The 18,694-nt window shown below is 44.3% G+C and overlaps 1 protein-coding gene across 1 annotated transcript in view; it reads right to left on the minus strand.

Moving 5' to 3' along the window:
* The window catches only part of MYO7B (myosin VIIB), a 249,175-nt gene that overhangs the window by 65,386 nt on the left and 165,095 nt on the right, over nt 1-18,694 (minus strand). Inside the window, exons 26-27 of the mRNA XM_077290932.1 lie at nt 17,661-17,788; nt 2,900-3,026 (exon numbers count right to left, since the gene is read on the minus strand). Of these exons, the coding sequence (XP_077147047.1) occupies nt 2,900-3,026; nt 17,661-17,788 (255 nt within the window). The remainder of the gene's footprint in view (nt 1-2,899; nt 3,027-17,660; nt 17,789-18,694) is intronic.

The raw sequence follows: 18,694 nt of genomic DNA on the forward strand, positions 1-18,694 counted from the left end.
CAATTATCAGGTGCAGTTGAAGAATATTTCTCTATTTCCTTCTCTCCATCTGAATCCAAATTCATAAAAAACAACAATTTTTAATAAACGGTTTCGGAAATAAATAAAAAGTCATAACTTAGTATACAATACTATGCATTGATCAGCCTTATGTGCAAGGCATTTGTTGTACTGTGTCCAAAGGGCCAGACATATGTGATGTTCTTCAATACACTATATTGTAAAACGAGCTGAGTCTCCTCCATTCATTTCATCAGGGCAGGATGTTACCAGAAACAATGAAGACAGTTCAAACACTGTTTATTATACTAGTGTATGTAAAGTTGGTAAAGCTGGATGACTTAACTTCATCTTCTCATTTGCTTCTTCTATCTTCAGAGCTGCACATGTCCAACTCAGAATATTCAGGATACAATTTCTGTTCTATTCAGTGCTACTTTGGAAATTGATTAGAGTATATTCTATCCAAAATATGTTACCATGTGGAAAGATAGTTTAAACGGCATCTGTTTTTAGGATCAACTGTTCTAAGTCGTCTGTCTACATGGGCATGTGGGTCATACAATGCTGAATTTAACTAATTTTATTGGATGCCCAGGGCCACGGACTGAGTCACTGCTGCCGTGACAACCCCCTTAAGATCCGACGGACCCGGCCCGAGTACCCCAGGTTCTAGTGGGCGCTCTATTACTACCCAGTAACATGCCCTCTGTCTTGGGGTCATACTTGATTCAAATATTTCCTTCACTCGCCACATCCAATCATTCACCCGCTCCAGTGGCGTAGGAAGGGGGGTGCGGGGGGGTGGGCCGCCCCGGGCGGCACAATGCCGGGGGCGGGTCCGACCTAGAGAGGAGGAGGAGGAAGAAAAAAAAAAAAAGAGACGGGGCTCTTTAAATCTTCGGGCGGCGCCGACCGCCGCCACGACCAGGGCCCCCGCGATGCCAGCGCTGGCATTGGGCCCCCCTTCTACAGCGCTGGCATTGGGCCCCCCGTTCTAATACTCACCTCTCCTGGTTCCTGCGGCAGCTGCAGCGTCTTCGGCGCCCTCTGACTCTGACTCGATGTCTCAGGGCAGAAGGTGCGATGACGTCATCACTGTGCGCTCAGCCTCTCTGTCCTGAGCGTTGCAGAGCCAGAAAGACGCTGAGTGCACGGGACCTGCGCTGGGAACGGGAGAGGTGAGGATTTTACTTTTTTTTTTTTTTCTTTATGTCTGACTCAGACACACTTGGGCTAATATGCTGGACACACTGGGGCAGATAGATTGCTGGACACACTGTCTGGGGGCAATGCTGGACACACTGGGGCAATGCTGGAGACCCTGGGGCAGATTGCTGGACACACTGGGGCAATGCTGGACACTGGGGCAGATTGCTGGACACACTGGGGGCAATGCTGGACACTGGGGCAGATTGCTGGACACACTGGGGGCAATGCTGGACACTGGGGCAGATTGCTGGACACACTGGGGCAATGCTGAACACTGGGGCAGATTGCTGGACACACTGGGGCAATGCTGGACACTGCGCCTGTGCGGCCGCCCTGCTTGTGAATCCCAGCCCCGCACTCTGCATAATGCATAACACACTGCGGGGCTGGGATTCACAAGGTATGTGGCCACACTGGTATGTGGCCATCGCTGTTTGGTGCAGGCGCAGAGAGCTCTGGCCGTCTGACGTCACAGCCAGGCTTGCAGACTGCGCCTGCACCAAACAGCGATACACAGCGCAGGCGCCGGATTTCATGGGTAAACAGTGCTGAGGGGGCGGTGCCCGGCGTTGAGTGACGGCAATGGGGGGGGGCGCCAAACTCGGGAACAGCCCCGGGCGGCAAAAGCTCTAGCTACGCCAGTGGCCCGCTTATGTCATCTACACCTAAAAAACATTTCTAGAATTCGACCTTTTACTCTGCAAAAACTCTTACTGTTGCTCTTATTCATTTTTGTCTGCACTATTTTCAACTCTCTTTTAATTGGTCTCCCTCTTACTAAACTCTATCTTCTCCAATACGCCATGAATACAGCAGCAAGGATAATAACATACTTATCTCACCATCCGTGTTTTGCCCATACAAAATTTTGTTCAAAATCAGGATCCTCGTATCATCTGATCACACACCGTTCATACATTTAGTAACCCTCTGGTTCCAAACACATACTTGGTGGTGATCGGTTCACCAGCATTGAGTGAATACCCTATTTATTATATTGATAGCTAAAATACAAGCAATTGTTACCAAACACCTTTTGTGTCTCCCCTATTTCCTCATAGATTGTAAGCAGGGCCCTCATTCCTCTAGGTATCTGCTGATTTATGTGATTATTGTTATTCTGTAATGTCTTTCATTGTCTGTACAAATCCCCTCTAGAATGTAAATTGCTGCGGAATATGCTGGCGCTGTAGAAATAAAATTCTTAAATTCTTATTATTACATAATTATTATAATATGTCCAAAGGCATTATAGAAAATTCAGATACAGCCAACAATATTGGTCTAATACTAATGAGGAAACTCCCAAGTCTTCCAATTTCTCACCAAAAAAATGTAAAGCTCCCAAAGGTTAATGTATAGTAAATTATGAATGTTTCCATACTGCCCGTCACTAACATTTTATCTCAAAGTGCTGAATAGTGTACGCATGCTATGCTATTCATCACAATATACATGTCCTGTTCCACCGTTTTTTTTACTACAGAAGTCAATGAGCAGATGGATCTAAACAAAGGACAGGAATACATTAGAACACGCTTTTTGTAATGATAAAAAGGAAATAGAACCTGTCACCTTCATACCGTAGTATAGGCAGTATTTTTTTTTTATCCTTCAAAGAGCAATCCATGAATTAGAAGGAACTTAGATTATGTTATTTGTGTATTTACAAAGACAGGTGATTTACCTTCATAAACCTTTCTGTTGGTGGAAAGCAGCCGAGACATAGTGACAGCAGGATCCAGCCACGGGCATAGCTGTTTCTGTTAGTGTTCCCAGAGACTTGCTTGCAGATTTGACAATAAATTTCATCCCTAAATAAGGTTGTCAAGGTGAAAATATACTTTCTTATATATCTTTTTGTACTTTTATACTCTTATACTGTGAAACAATAAGTTTTTTCCTATCTGCTAGCTAATGCATATGTAATTGTATTTAAAGATGGTTGCCAGTGTTCAGTTTTGTTTCAGGTTAGTGACCGAAGGGTTAAGTCATTTCTTTGGAAATCAAAACTTAAGGAATGTGAAGAAAAGGAGGAATCCACCAGAAGACGTCAGAACAAATCAGAAAGACTGGATGCTAGCTTAGACCCCGCCTAATGCACGCCTTCCCCTAACACTCAATATAGTATTGTGTATTTTTAGAATAAAGCCAGTTGTTGTGACCGTTGCAGACATGAGTAGATGCACGGGCATTCAATTGAGATTGAATCAGCACCTTGTCTGAGTCATTCTTACCCAGTACCAAATGCTCGGCTCATGCTTATAGTTTAATTTGGAATGACTGGTGAATGAGGATGTAATTGTCGTTTTACGACCCCGACAATTTTGGCAGCCCAACGGGGGGCGTGGCCAGCGATCCGAGACCCTCTGGACCCATGCCTGGATGTCTGTGGATGATACCCATAGTGGCTGACCTTGAGGACTGATCACCCTCCGTACACGGTAAGTGGCGATCATGTACACTGTATATGTCACACTTGCTAGTGTCTCAGCCGTTATTGGTTTGTCTGTGGTCTCTTTGGGTCCGGGAGGTGAACGGTCGAGTGGTGAGATCGAATGCGATCCTGTGCCACGCTCTGAACCAGCAACTGAGAGACGTCACATCCTGTGCGTCCTCTGTACACCATACCTCCTCCACCGGTCATTGTACTCCGTTCAACCACCCTACCCGTGACTATTGTCTAGTAGTGAAGTGGACTGAAAAATTGAGCCAGTTGTAGATTGTGGGGCAGCTTAGAGAAAGGGATAGGAGACGCAGCCTCTGTGATATTGTGCTGACAGGTAAATAAGGCGTTCCGTGAGGGGACCACCTGTCCAGGCAGGTAACTAAGGCGTTCCGTGAGGGGACCACCTGTCCAGGCAGGTAACTAAGGCGTTCCGTGAGGGGACCACCTGTCCAGGCAGGTAACTAAGGCGTTCCGTGAGGGGACCACCTGTCTAGTTAGGTAACCTAAGACGTTCCGTGAGGGGACCACCTATATTTTTGTGGAGGGGTCTCATTAGGAGGCTGCCTCCCGACTGTTTGGGATATCGTGGCAGGATAGTCTGTTAATCACTGTTGTTCAGGTTAGGGATGGAAATATTGAGCGCGAGGCTCTTTTCCTAGTACGTCGAACGTGAGGCTCCGTACTGTAGAACACAGTGTTGAAGATCGCTGCCAGTGGTTTTACTGCAGAAAACCATAGTATCCTGGGAGCCAAGCTGCGTATCTTACAGCAAAAGAAGTCTGTGCCCCACAAGTTAGATGAGGATGTCGTGGAAGTCAAGACAATGGTCACGGGAGGGCAAGAGACAGTCAAGAAGCTTATCTGCGAGTTGCGCGAGGCTTAAAGAACAAAGGATGAAAATAGGTTGAGAGGAAGGATCAGAGAATACAGAACCCGTATTTGGTTATAAAATGCCTTTGAACTGTGATTTTACAGATTGTAAAATGGCCGCCGTGCCACTGATGATGAAAATGCAGTCTCAGCCAGCGCCCTGTAATGGCGGCGGAAAGAGATCTCCAGAAGTGTAGGTGTGTCCTGTTTGTGTTGTGCAGAATCCAACCTGGGTGGAGACCTGCCTTGTGTGTGCGTACGGACCGTCCTTGGGGCTCCGCCCAGACCACGGAGGATTATAGGAAAGTTTTGTAGAAATTAGGTCTGAAAACTGCTGTAATTTGTGACTTTGTAGAGGATACGGAGCTTTGTATCAGTGCTATGTAGTGTAGGGGAGGGGCTGAGCAGACCGCTGCGAGATTTCTTTGTCAGTTCTTCTTCTTCTTTCTCCTTATCTGCGCTACGTGCTGGAGTAAGGGGGGCAATGTATTGCATTCCAAAGTTTTCTCTGTCCTTGGTTTAGTACACACTGAGAGATTTAAGTACTGTATGAAATTGAAAGTGAAATAGACCTGCCTAGTCTTAGATGAAAACTTGTAAGTAATTGAAAGATTGGTAAAAGGCACCAATATATCCTGGATTGCTGAGAAGTTCTATGGGCGTCTTATGGTAGTGTTTGAAGATCTGGGATTCTCACTGTAACAAAAAGCCCATTCATACTTTTTTGTAGTAGACCCGATATTGAGATTTCCACTCCAGATGATGCATTGCAAATAGTAAAAGGTTTTCAAAAGAATTTAGCTTAGCAGGAAAGATAAGGGTTAAATTACTAGCTGTAATAATTCTTGCTCGCTCACTGGCCCCCACTGCTGCAGCTGCGAGATCAGTGTTTCTTATCTCCATGTAACAGACTCCAGTTTTTGCCCCCTCCTATCGTACATGCAAGTCCAGCTTCACACTGCAATACGCCTTTAACCCTGTATAGGAATCTAACTCCCTCCCCAGCCCCATGTCAATTTTCAGACCAAGAGCTTGCTTTAATCGGTGTGGATGCCAGACCTCCCAGCCCGGAAAGGCCTCTACATCTCCTCTTCCCGTGAAACCTTCACACTTACAAGGCCAGACTTTCTAGGAATCTGAAGTTTGGTTTCCCTGTCATTCACGCTACTATATCACACCTCAGGAATCCCAGGTTCTTTTCTCAGTAGGGTATGGGGACATAATTACCCACTAGGCAGGAGCCATAGTGAACCCAGCTAATTCTACCCTGTCATATAGAGGTGGTTTGGCCCAACAGATAGCAAAAAAAAAAAAAAAGGGGGGGGGCCAGTTATAGCCCAAGAGTGTCAGGCCTACCTTGCCGCTCATGGCCCCTTGCATCCAGGAGACGCTATGTCCACCCAAAGAGGGAATTTGCCCTGTGATACAGTGTTACACACTGCCCCGTATATGATTCCAAGACACCCGAGCACTGCTGCACAGTATTGCAGACAGAGCTCACCTGCAGGACATGCTACAGGTGTGCTGATTCAGCTTCATGGAGACAAACAGAGACCTGTTGCTTATTATAGTGGCCGCCTGGATACGGTGGCAAGAGGAAGCCCCTTCTGTGTTCGGGCCGTGTTGTCTGTCCAGCTGTTGCTACACAAGTCTTCAGAGATTGTTTTGGATCACCCACTGATGGTCCACACCCCACACGATGTATATAGTATCCTTAACCAAGTATAATCTAGCCACATGTCCATGACCAGACAGCTGCGACTTCGGTGTGCTATTCTCATGCCTACTAATGTGACTTTGAAAAGGTGCACTGTCCTAAACCCCGTTACTCTTCTCCTAGTTCCTATGGATCCAAAGGGGGGAGGAGTAGGTGACATGAAAAAGGACACTCTTTTTCTTTCTAAAATGGATCCAGAGGAACAAGATTAGGTTTCCAAACCATATGATTGTCTAGAATTGATGTCTCAGGAAACGGCTGGTCTCTAGTGTGCCCATTCTAATGCTGATTTTGAGCTTTTTGTAGATGGATCCTGTCACCAAGATGACCAAGGACGCTACTGTACCAGATATGCTGTGGTCTCAGAACATGAGGTAATCAAGGCAGAGTCAATGCCTGCTCATATGTCTGCACAAGAAGCAGAAGCTCAAGGCGCTTACAGAAGCGTGCAAACTAGCAGAAGGTAAGACTGTAAATATCTACACTGATTCTAGGTATGCTTTTGGCATTGCACACGATTATGGGCCTATCTGGAGAGCCAGGGCTTTCCTGACAGCAAATGGCCACCCCTTTAAACATGCTGAGGCAGTCCAGCAACTTATGAATGCACTACAGTTTCCCACCCAATCAGGCATCATAAAGGTAAAGGCACATACCAAAGGCACTGATGGACGGATAAAAGGGTAACGCACTGGCAGACCAGGCTGCCAAGAAAGCAGCAAGCACTCCTGTGGCCTCTCAAGTACATCACCTAGACACCCCACCATCTCCACTTGTGTTGAAAGACATCTTAGCCCAGTTACAAGAACAGGCAAGTAAGGAGGAGAAAAATAGGTGGCAAAAGATAGGGGCTTGCTCTGATACCGTCACTGGACTATGGGGGAGGGGTGAAAAGGTCTGCCTACCACAGGTACTGTACCCAATGATGGCACAGGTTCTGCACGGGAATGTGCACCACTCGAAGACGGCCATGTGTGACACCCTACAGAAACAATGGATTGCCCCCGAGTTTTCCACCTGCGCAGAAAGGCAGGTACAGAGCTGCATGATATGTGCCACACATAATCAGAGTAGGACAGTGAAAACCCCATCCAAGCACACTCCCCGGCCCTTTAACCAATTCCAGAGACTGCAGATTGATTATATTCAGTTACTCAGGGTAGGGACGTATGAGTATGTGTTGGTCTGCATTGATTTATTTTCAGGTTGGCCAGAAGCCTACCCAGTTGACAAAGCTACGGCTAAGACAACGGCGAAGAAACTGATGGCTGAGATCATATGCAGGTATGGAGTTCCTGAAGTCATTGAAAGCGATCAGGGTTCCCATTTTACTGGATAGATCATGTCAGAGGTAATGGCAGCACTGGGGGTAAGTCAAGCATTGCATACTCCATCCGCAGAGTAGTGGAAGAGTGGAGAGACTAAATGGAACTCTTAAGCTTAAAATCCAGAGGGCAATGACAGAGACTGGTAAACCATGGACAGAATGCCTTCCTCTGGCTTTGTTTTCAGTAAGATATACCCCAAACAGGAAGACAGGACAGTCACCGTATGAGATTCTGTTTGGCAGGAGCCCCAATCTTGAATGTTTCTTTCCACAACAGTTGCAGCTCAAGTACCAGGACTTGACTAGCTATGTGCAGGCCTTACATGGACACCTTGCCAAAGTGCATTTAACTGTCTTCAGTTCTCTTCCAGACCCAGACAAGGTTCCTGGACACCATCCCTTTGTGCCAGGAGACCTGGTGTATGTGAAAAAGTTTGTGCGCAGAGATTGTCTCCAGCCGAGATTTGAAGGACTTCACACGGTGATCCTGGTCACCCCCACCGCAGTAAAACTTGAAGGAAAGAGCACCTGGATTCACGCTTCACACTGCAAAAGAGACCGAACCAGTGTTTAGTCACAGAAGTGACTGAAGGGAAATGTTGCTGTTGTTTTGAGCCTGGAACTGAGGGCCATCCTTGCCCCTACCTCTTCGGCCCCTATTGTAAATAAGAATTCTGGTCCCACTATATTCTGGGTAAACCTGACAGCCCCGGTAAATATCTGGCGATTTGATTTCTGTGATGTAGTCAAGTGTCCCGAGACTGAACAGGTGGTAGAGGAGATCATCCAGTTTTATATGTGTGTTACCAGAAATGACAACAATAACTGTTATTATTGGTCAGATGCTGCTTGGAATACGGGAGATCATTGGGGATATAAATCTAGTGAAGCCATGTTCCCAAGGATGGGACGGGTAGGAGTCTTCGTGAGAGAATGCATCTAACAGCCCTTCTGCAACCACTTAGGGGCTGTAAATGGGGTAAAAATTGTTACCCCCTTCTCCTGAATCTTGAAAACCCCCAATCTGCTGATCTGCAGACATTTGTACTGGGAAGGCATTATAATTATGTATTTAGTAGTGGATACCATGGGAATTTAGGCCATATACAGCTCCAGGATATTAGTTTCAGACCAACCAAAGCCCCCGTTACCAGTACACCTAAAACAGGCCCAGGTGAGCGTTTGCAAAATGTAGTCAATGAAGTGATCCCCATTCCAGGTCTCAGTTGGCAAGAGGTTTTCTCCATAGAAACACAAACAGCCCCAAGGAAAAACCTATGGTTAGAATGGGTGAGATACAATGTAAGAGTCCAGAATATCTCTGTAGGATGTATTGCTTGTTCTGCTGCGAATACACACCTATACACATATGCATTGCTTTTTCCTGATGACAACACCACTGCCTGTGTCATGAATCTGTTGAAAGGTTTGAAGTCCACTGATTGTCCAGATTACGTCCCACTAATTCATGAGAAACCCAAACTAAAGGTCCCAGGAGAAGTAATCGTATTAGCTGACAATTACACCTGCTATAATTCCTATAACACTACAGGTACACCAGTAGGGATCTTCAAGACAAGTTTCTGCAAAGAGAACAGTTCTCTAGATACTGATTTGCTAATTAAACATACACAATATATGTACACCAAAGATACCTGATGAACCTACCAGAAAGAGGAGAAGTCTCGATCAGCTCCATATGAGTTATGAAGAAGATCCACTAGTATATATTGATGCCATTGGAGTGCCAAGGGGGGTAACTGACCAGTTTAAAGCCCAGAGAACCAGATTTATGCCGGCTTTGCTTCTATAATCCCACAGGTGCAGATTAATAAAAATGTTGAATGGATCAATTATATATATTACAGTGAACAAAGATTTGTCAATTATAGCTGTGATGCCTTTTAGGGTATAGTTGAGGATTTGGGCCCTAGCACTTGTATGACCCGTGCTGCAACCCGACCTAAGAGAATTACACTGAATCCTGTCCAGACAAGATCACATGCAGTGATATAAGAAGCTGACACAGGATTGTGGTTGGCGGATAGTGGGGACATTAACTTTTGGAAGTAGGCTGACAGTAATCCTTTTGGGAAGGAGCTGTAGACCAGCATGTCATGTCGCCCCCACCACCAGAGAACCAACCACATCAGGTAGGGTAAGACAGATACAGGAGTATTATCCCTGGAGGCCCACTGACTAGCTAGCTACACAAAAACAATTGGCTGACCCTGAGAACCAACCTTTCTCATTCTACAGACAAATAATGACCATATGATGGACGTATTAAGTGCACCTGGGCAGGCCTAGGTAGTTAGTGAGCACAAAAACAGGTGACGTGCTAGGACGCAAATTAAGACTTTTTGCAGATGTGACAAAAGGAGAGAGTGTAGAGCTATACTTTGGACAGTTACAGCTGAAATGGGAAGACATGGAGTACAGTCCCATAAACCCACTTGATGTTAAAGTATTGGTAAATACATTCATTGACGGTATGACCAAAGACTTACGAGACGAAATATAGACAGCCAGACCTGAATGGCGAAATGTAGATCCAAAAGACCTGAAGGTTTCTAAAGAAGTTGAACGAATTAGGACAATAAGACGATGTGTCATGTATGCTGGAGCAGACACATCTTTCTTCTCCAGTTGGTTAGGTGGGATCAAGGGATTCCTTCAATAAGTTTGTTTAGTACTGATTGCCCTCCTTGTAATTGGATCGATAATTCTCTGTTGTGTTATTCCCTTGTATAAAAAGGTTATTGCCAAAGCAACTCCGACTGGCGCCTTCCTCAATCAAGAAGTAGACCCACCAGAGTACAATGGTACTGATCCAGGGGAGATCCCGAAGTACATTCCTCTCAAGAGAGTAGACAAAACCCCCCATTCTCAGATGATGCCAAGAGATCTAGTTTAGGGACAGTGGGAGAACTCCATGTGAGGTTAGTGAAGGGTTCAGCTGCCTGGAGGCCTCTCGCTAGGGGAGAGTTTCTGAGGTGTCTGGATGAAGAAATCCACCTCCCCTTTTCCCATCACATGGACAGTCTCAAAGGATCTTTCTTTAAGGGAAAAACTTAGTGTTTAGGGGGGATTGTCAAGGTGAAAATATATTTCTTATATATCTTTTTGTACTTTTATACTCTTATACTGTGAAACAATAAGTTTTTTCCTATCTGCTAGCTAATGCATATGTAATTGTATTTAAAGATGGTTGCCAGTGTTCAGTTTCGTTTCAGGTTAGTGACCGAAGGGTTAAGTCATTTCTTTGGAAATCGAAACTTAAGGAATGTGAAGAAAAGGAGGAATCCACCAGAAGACGTCAGAACAAATCAGAAAGACTGGATGCTAGCTTAGACCCCGCCTAATGCACGCCTTCCCCTAACACTCAATATAGTATTGTGTATTTTTAGAATAAAGCCAGTTGTTGTGACCGTTGCAGACATGAGTAGATGCACGGGCATTCAATTGAGATTGAATCAGCACCTTGTCTGAGTCATTCTTACCCAGTACCAAATACTCGGCTCATGCTTATAGTTTAATTTGGAATGACTGGTGAATGAGGATGTAATTGTCGTTTTACGACCCCGACAAGGTAAGACGGTATTATTACAATAAAACCCATATTGAACAGCAAACCTCACTGTGCCGATCCTACAGTGATTGTAAACTCATCTGTTACTTATAAAGAAGAGACCCATATGAGGAACATGCTCTCTGAATATAAAGGAGTGGAAGAGCAATCAGCACCCCTTCTCAAAAAACATTTGTATGACTGTAATACATTGACCTGTTTTATATGTGGTTTTATATATTCTGTGTTGTAACAGGGTTAACTATTAGAGGCCAGCCCATGGGGGAGGAGTAAAAATGGGCACATAGGAACTTATTTCCTTGCTGTTAATGAAAAAGTTGGAGAGCAGCTTCTGAAGGAGTTAAATGAGAGTGTGTTTAGTCTAGACGAATTAAAAATAGCAAGTTTGAGAACAAGTTCTTCCAGCAACTAACTACTACTTACATGGCCGGAGTGTGTATGGATGACTATGTGGTGCCCATGATTCTGCTTGGAGGACTATGCGGTGCCCATAATTCTGTATGGAGGACTAAGTTGTGCCCATAATATTGTATGGAGGACTGTGTTGCCCATAATAATATATGGAGGAATACGTAATGCACATAATACTGTATGGAGGACAATGTGGTGCCCATAATACTGTATGGAGGACTGTGTTGCCCATAATAATATATGGAAGAATACGTACTGCACATAATACTGTATGGAGGACTATGTGGTGCCCATAATATTGTATGGAGGATAATGTGGTGCCCATAATACTGTATGGAGGACTGTGTTGCCCATAATAATATATGGAGGAATACGTAGTGCACATAATACTGTATGGAGGACTATGTCGTGCACATAATACTGTATGTAGGACTATGCTGTTCAGTCTACAATTATAAGTGCTGCAGTCACTCTGTATGCTGCAAGGATTCGCCTGTTTCATAGCTATTGTAGAATTTACAAGAAGTAAGTGAAATCTTTGGCATTGTACTATACCTATATTTTTTATCTGAAAACACAAAGAAAAAAACGAAACAAAGTCAATGTAAAGTATATATAGCAAGATTTATTAAAATATATGGTAATATGATAGGGTGGAAAGAATACCAGAAAAAGGCACTACACCAGGGACATATAAATGGCAATCATAAATACTAAATATAGCCACAGTGGGAATTCAACATATATATGCATAACTATATATATAGGCCATGAAGATGTAAATAGCAGCAATACCAGAAACAATATATATTAATAAAGTGCATGTGCATAATTAATAAGGTGGCGAAAAAATCTGATGGCAAAACCGATGCTAAAAGAAGGCAATGTATACCGTTGTGAATAATAGTGGAGCCAGTGTAAGGGCTGTCCCACACGTCCAGATAATTCCGGTACCGGAATAAATCGGTACCAGAGTTATCCGTGTCCGTGTGCCTGGGAACTCACAGAGGCCATACGTGCGGCACACGTGTGCCGCCCGTATGGCGAGTGGGTACCACACGGAGCGTGTGGTACCCACTCTGCATCATGCTGAAGCCGTGATTCATATGTTCCCTGCAGCAGCGTTTGCTGCAGAGAAAATATGAATAATAGTGTTTAAAATAAAGATCTATGTGTCCGCCGCCCCCCACCCCCTGTGCGCCCCCCCGCTGGTCAGAAAATACTTACCCGGGTCCCCTGTCGGCTGTCGCTCCTTCCTGGTCTGGCCGCGGCTTCTAGTGTATGCGGTCACGTGGGCCCGATCATTTACAGTCATGAATATGTGGCTCCACCTCCCATAGGGGCGGAGCCGACTATTCATGATTGTAAATGATCGGCCCCACGTGACCGCATACAGTAAGCCGCGGCCAGACCAGGAAGGAGCGACAGCCGACGGGGGACCCAGGTAATTATTTTCAGAACAGCGGGGGGGGGGGGGCGCACAGGGGGTGGGGGGGCGGCGGACACATAGATCTTTCTTTTAAACACTATTATTCATATCTTCTATGCAGCAAACGCTGCTGCACAGAAGATATGAATCGCGGCTTCAGCACCATGTGGGGGGGACAGCGCTTACTGTAGCGCTGTCTCCTGCACGCACACGGACCCCAGACGGAGAACGTCCGTGTGAGGTCCGTGTTTTACACGGACCCATTGACTCTATTGGGTCCGTGTAATACGTGCGCTCCCACGAACACTGACATGTCTCCGTGTTTGGCACACGGAGACACGGTCCGCAAAAAATCAATGACATCTGAACAGATGCATTGATTTTTATGGGTCTACGTGTGTCAGTGTCTCCGGTACGTGAGGAAACTGTCACCTCACGTACCGGAGCCACTGACGTGTGAAACCGGCCTAATATAAAACAATGTGCTGGCAAAAAAGCAAATGAAAGAAAGAAAGTGGTGCAGGTGTTGCTAATATACTTTTCCTCTGATTGTTCCACTCCTGGTTTTGGCTTACAAATACTGATATAAAATACTGACCAAATAATGAAAGGATAGACTGCTGGGACCTGCACCGATCTGCAGAATGTGCAACTTTCATCCCCATTAGAATGGAGTGGCATGTACGACTCAACCACTGATCCATTCATTCCCTAAAGGGGCTGCACTTGGCTTTTTCTGGAAGCCCCCAAAGAGGATGAATGGAGCTGCGGTCAGACATCCCACCTGCCGCTTCATTTTAAAATGGGGATATAAGTGTACTATCATTGATAAAAGTTCCCCAATCTTCTGATTGCTTCCAACAGTTGGATTCCACCTATCAATAAGTTATCAGACGGCCTCTGTATGATACAGAAGAATTGTATCAAAAGTGAATTGCCTGCTATCAATTGTTATGGTTTTATTGAAGGAATTCCAGCAAAGATGTTTTTATCTTTTTACATCGGACTCTGGTCTTCCTTTTTCATCGTCTTCTGATAAAGTCCCTGTATCATTTAATAACTTGTGGCCTGAATAGGGGCTAACACCAAACCCCCATATCATCTAAACACACTCAAAGGTACCATAACCTGGTGCCTTGGGTCCGCGAAGCAAACCTCGCCACGAATGGTCCCTTACATAAGCATAACTTTAACAGTAATGGAAATAAATTGCCAGGTTTTTGCCATCTAATCTGAGAGCAGCATAATGTAGAGACAGACTAATTAAAACAATGTGTCAAGTACTGGGCTGCTTGCTGTAGTTTTTACAAAATCACTGTTTTATCAGCAGGAGATTATCACTAGAGGACTAGTAAACCTGCTATGAAATAGTCCTTCATATTCATGAACTCTGAGTAACCCCACTCCTACAACTGATTGGCTGCATTCTGCCTATGCACAGTGTACACAGAAAGCAGCCAATCAGTCGTTAGTGCTGGGTTATATAGAGCTCAGCATTCAGAGAACTGGGAGATCTGCAGCAGACAAAAGTGTATTTTTTTCAAAGCTACAGCAAGCAGCCCAGTAAGTGTTACATCACTGAAATAAGGGTCTCTGCCGTAACATCATACACCTCTCTGGGTAACAGAGCATATTCTGGACTGAGCAGATAATATACGTCAAACCATAAACAATATATGTGACAATAGTAGAGCAAAGGATAATATTGACATATACCTGCTTGGAGGTAAATGGCAGACCACTGAAAAACCCAAAAACGAAAACACCGAATGCATGGTCATGGAAGAGGTCAGAAACAAGAGGAAATCATGGAAATAAAAAAAACCCTTTATTTTCAGTATACTTTTTTGAGCGTGGCACACAAAGGAGTGCCACCCTCATTCCTCTGGACCACCAAGGTATTATTTACTCACATCTCCCTACATCCTTCTGCCTTGCTGTGCCTTCTATGTGTGCTATGATTCACTCCGACAGTTCTATCTGACCACTATCTGACCGGCCCACGAGGGCTCACAGTCTATATATACCTTATGCCCCTTTTATCCCCCTCTGCACAGATGCCTTTTTCTTTTATGGTTCAGTGTGTTTTAACCATTTTTATCAATGTCTAATCTAATATGTATTTATTGCATTTGTTCTTATGTTGTGTGGGCGCCCATTTTCTCAGGTGCCACCATATAAACAATTGTTTGACAAATAAAGGCTTTTTACTTCCATGATTTCCTCTTGTTTCTGACCTCTTTCATAACCATACATTTGGATTTTTTGATTTTGAGTTTTTCCTCTCAGGGTAGGTTTTATCATCCCCACTTCCTCAGGGCCATTCATTTTAGTTGAAATAGTCTTAATAGGGCTTGCTGATGGCTATATGGGGACTTTGCAGTGCAAAGTAATGACACCATTTCATTTTCCATACAATGTATTGGGAAATAAAAACAACAAAGAAACAGAAAGACGAATTACAACATATCTTCACCTCAAAATCTTGTTGACAATTGCACCAATGGGGTTGAGCTGCCCGGAATTTTGAACAAAGGAATATACAGTATGTGCAGACACATAGGCAACATGAGAGTTCTGAGGGTCCCTCAGAAATTTAGAATAGGTTTTGGAATCCAGTTTACAAAACTTTAACCGACTCTTGGAAATGAGGTTTTAGGTGGTCGTATGATGGGAGATTCTTAGGGTATGTGCACACGTAGGTTGGATCTCTGCGGATTTTTCTGCACCTGTTTTTGTAAACAGTGCGGTTTACCTACGGATTTACTGCGGAATTACCGCGGATTTACCGCGGTTTTTGTGCGGATTCCACCTGCGGTTTTACACCTGCGGACTCCTATTATGGAGCAGGTGTAAACTGCAGCAGAATCCGTACAAAGAATTGACATGCCGCGGAATAAACAACGCAGCGTTTCTGCGCGTTTTTTTCTGCAGCATGTGCACTGCGGATTTTGTTTTCCATAGGTTTACATGGTACTGTAAACGCATGGAAAACAGCTGAGAATCCGCAGCAAAATCCGCAGCATGTGCACATAGCCTTAGGGCCCCGAGGACCAAAATCCCAAGACTATACAAAAGCTGCACAGTAGTTGTGCATTGTGGAAAAATGTAAGAACTGCAGCATTATATTTTAACTATATGATAGTATTATGTGAGTTTTGCATGGGAGTACTACATTGTATTTGGCTACTGTATATTATTTGGGCTGGGCACCATATGACTTTATTATATGGGCTGTATATTGTAGTTTTACCTTGGTCTGGTGGGATTATGTGGATTGAACATGTGAGAACAAAACTGACTAATGCTGTCATGCCTTGCTTTTTTATATCAAATTAACCATTATGGGAATGTACTCATTTTGATGGAAGAAATTTTGAAGGATTATACTATATACTTCCTAGTTGAGATTATGGCGCTAAATGTATAGCCTGAGCATCTCCTCTTCATTATTATTATTAGTCATCATGGAGACAGTGCAGCGCCCCAGAGTCCTGGTCGTTGCAGTACTGACGCTCCGCCACTAAGGGGAGTGATGGTACGTCTGATTGCACTAAAGGAGTTTACCTGACCAGGTATCAGTCACACTTTACACTTCACACTCCGGCCACCAGGGGGAGCAAAGGGTTCTATGTATTAGCCCACTCCTCACACTCTGGTAAAACTGGGGGCTGGATAGGAAGTCAGGGAGAAGCTGACTGGGTTTTGCCCAGGTAACATCTAGTGAGAGAAGAGCGTTGCTTGGGAAGATCCAGGGGGGTCCCTGTCAGGGGTGGAATCCTGGCAGAGGCCTAGCAAAAAGGACAGATCGTTACGGAGCAGCGCCTGCACTTCATTGCGGCGGCATCTTAAGAAAGGACACGAAGCAAAGTATATTGTGGAGAAGTGAGAAACGAGATCACAGCACAAAGGCGATAGAACCAGTAGGAGTCGTGCCCCGAGATCGGCAACATCCTACTGAGGCACGTAGCCGGTGGCCGGAACGCCGAGGAAGTATTGGGCTCTACGCATTACTTCAAACCAATGGCAGGGCAGTTAACTTTAGGTTGGCTGTCTCACCTTTTACACCTAATGAAGACAATGGAGGCAATTGTGGGAGAGGGGCGTCTCTAGGGTCCCTATAAAATAACTCCAGGCCTACCCCGTCATACGGGTGCGTCCTATCCATATCATCTGGGGGACGGAGAGAAAGAACAGAAACATACACGACAGTTGTGAGGACTATCCCGTGGTGCTCAGCAGGGAGGTACTACAACACACAGGCGCTAGTAGGTAGGCTACTGATTTCCACCTGCAAAGGGAACTCTGGATGTGCCTTCGGACCAGCCGGATTCAGCCAGCCCTGTTAGCAGTGCTCTGGATTGCGGATGCCGAAGCCTTCAGTAAAGAGGTAAAGAGACTGCAACCCTGTGTCCTCGTTATTTATTGCGACCTGCACCACCACCTACACCTTTTATTGGGCACTCCTTAGCAGGACCATGGACCGGGTCGGGCCACCGTGACATCCTCAGAACCGAGAGACCCGGATCCGAGTACCCCGTTGTCCTGAGTCTGGGGGCCGCTCCAACTATAACCCACAACCTGTAGATACAGAGCCTAATTTTTCAGGGTTGTCCAAGTGATTTTTTTAACAGTGTGACTAATATTTCTCACCTTATTTCTGGCCTCAGGATTCCATTGCCAACAATAAAATGTGCTTTTTCTAACATTGACAAGGGTTTATCAATGAGCGAGCTTTCCATCTCTGGGATATCTGCTTCATTGTTCAACTGACTTGAAACCTGAAATGATGAAACACATGTACTACGATATCTATTTTTCTTAACATTGAGCTGTTGTAAATATATTTCTAGAGCGAAAACAGAAATGGAGTGGAAGAAGCAAGAACACGAAACGTGCGTTAGGGGGTTCCTACACGTGGTCCTTCAAGTCTGACTCAGTGGTATGTCACCCTAAGGGTTATATGTATCTTTTTGCTATGGGGATTGCCTTGCACCAATATAATACTACTATATTGCACTTTGCACTTAAAACTTTCCTATCTGTTTATGCACTTTTGCAGTGATTATGATATAAATTTAAGGGAGATATATATGGATATTGGATGGTGCTTGGCTTAATCTGCAAAAAGGCATATAAGGAACTATAGAAATAATTGCAGCAGTGTATGTGGTTTAAATCACCAATAGGATGTAATTCTTCCAATCCCACTAGAAGGCAGTGTAATACTAAAGGAATATGAAAAATCACCCTATATATAAAATTTCTGTATTGATTTTGTATGAATAAATTGTGGAGATTTGTGACTGCAATTCTAGGGAGTCCAATATAATGAGGACGGTGTTTTTGTTAGAATAATCATGTATTTTTAAGGAACTGAACTATCTAATATTTGTACCACTTCTTACTTGAAGGTATCATGTATTGTCTAATCATGTACTACTTACAATCTATGTGTTTTATTAATTATTATGTTTAATAAAAAATTGTTGATTATATAAAGAAATTCACCAAGCTTTTTTGATAGGATGATTTAATTGTTGATTTAGGAGAATTAGTATTTTGTGCCCAAACTTTCGGATATATACACTTATAAATAGTGTAGAATGTGAAATCTGCTGACAGATTCCCCTTAAGTAATCTAAAAAAACATAGAAACATCACATTTTTGGGTTCATTAAACTGCT

Source organism: Ranitomeya variabilis, chromosome 2, assembly GCF_051348905.1.
Source record: "Ranitomeya variabilis isolate aRanVar5 chromosome 2, aRanVar5.hap1, whole genome shotgun sequence".
Taxonomy (NCBI): Eukaryota; Metazoa; Chordata; class Amphibia; order Anura; family Dendrobatidae; genus Ranitomeya; species Ranitomeya variabilis.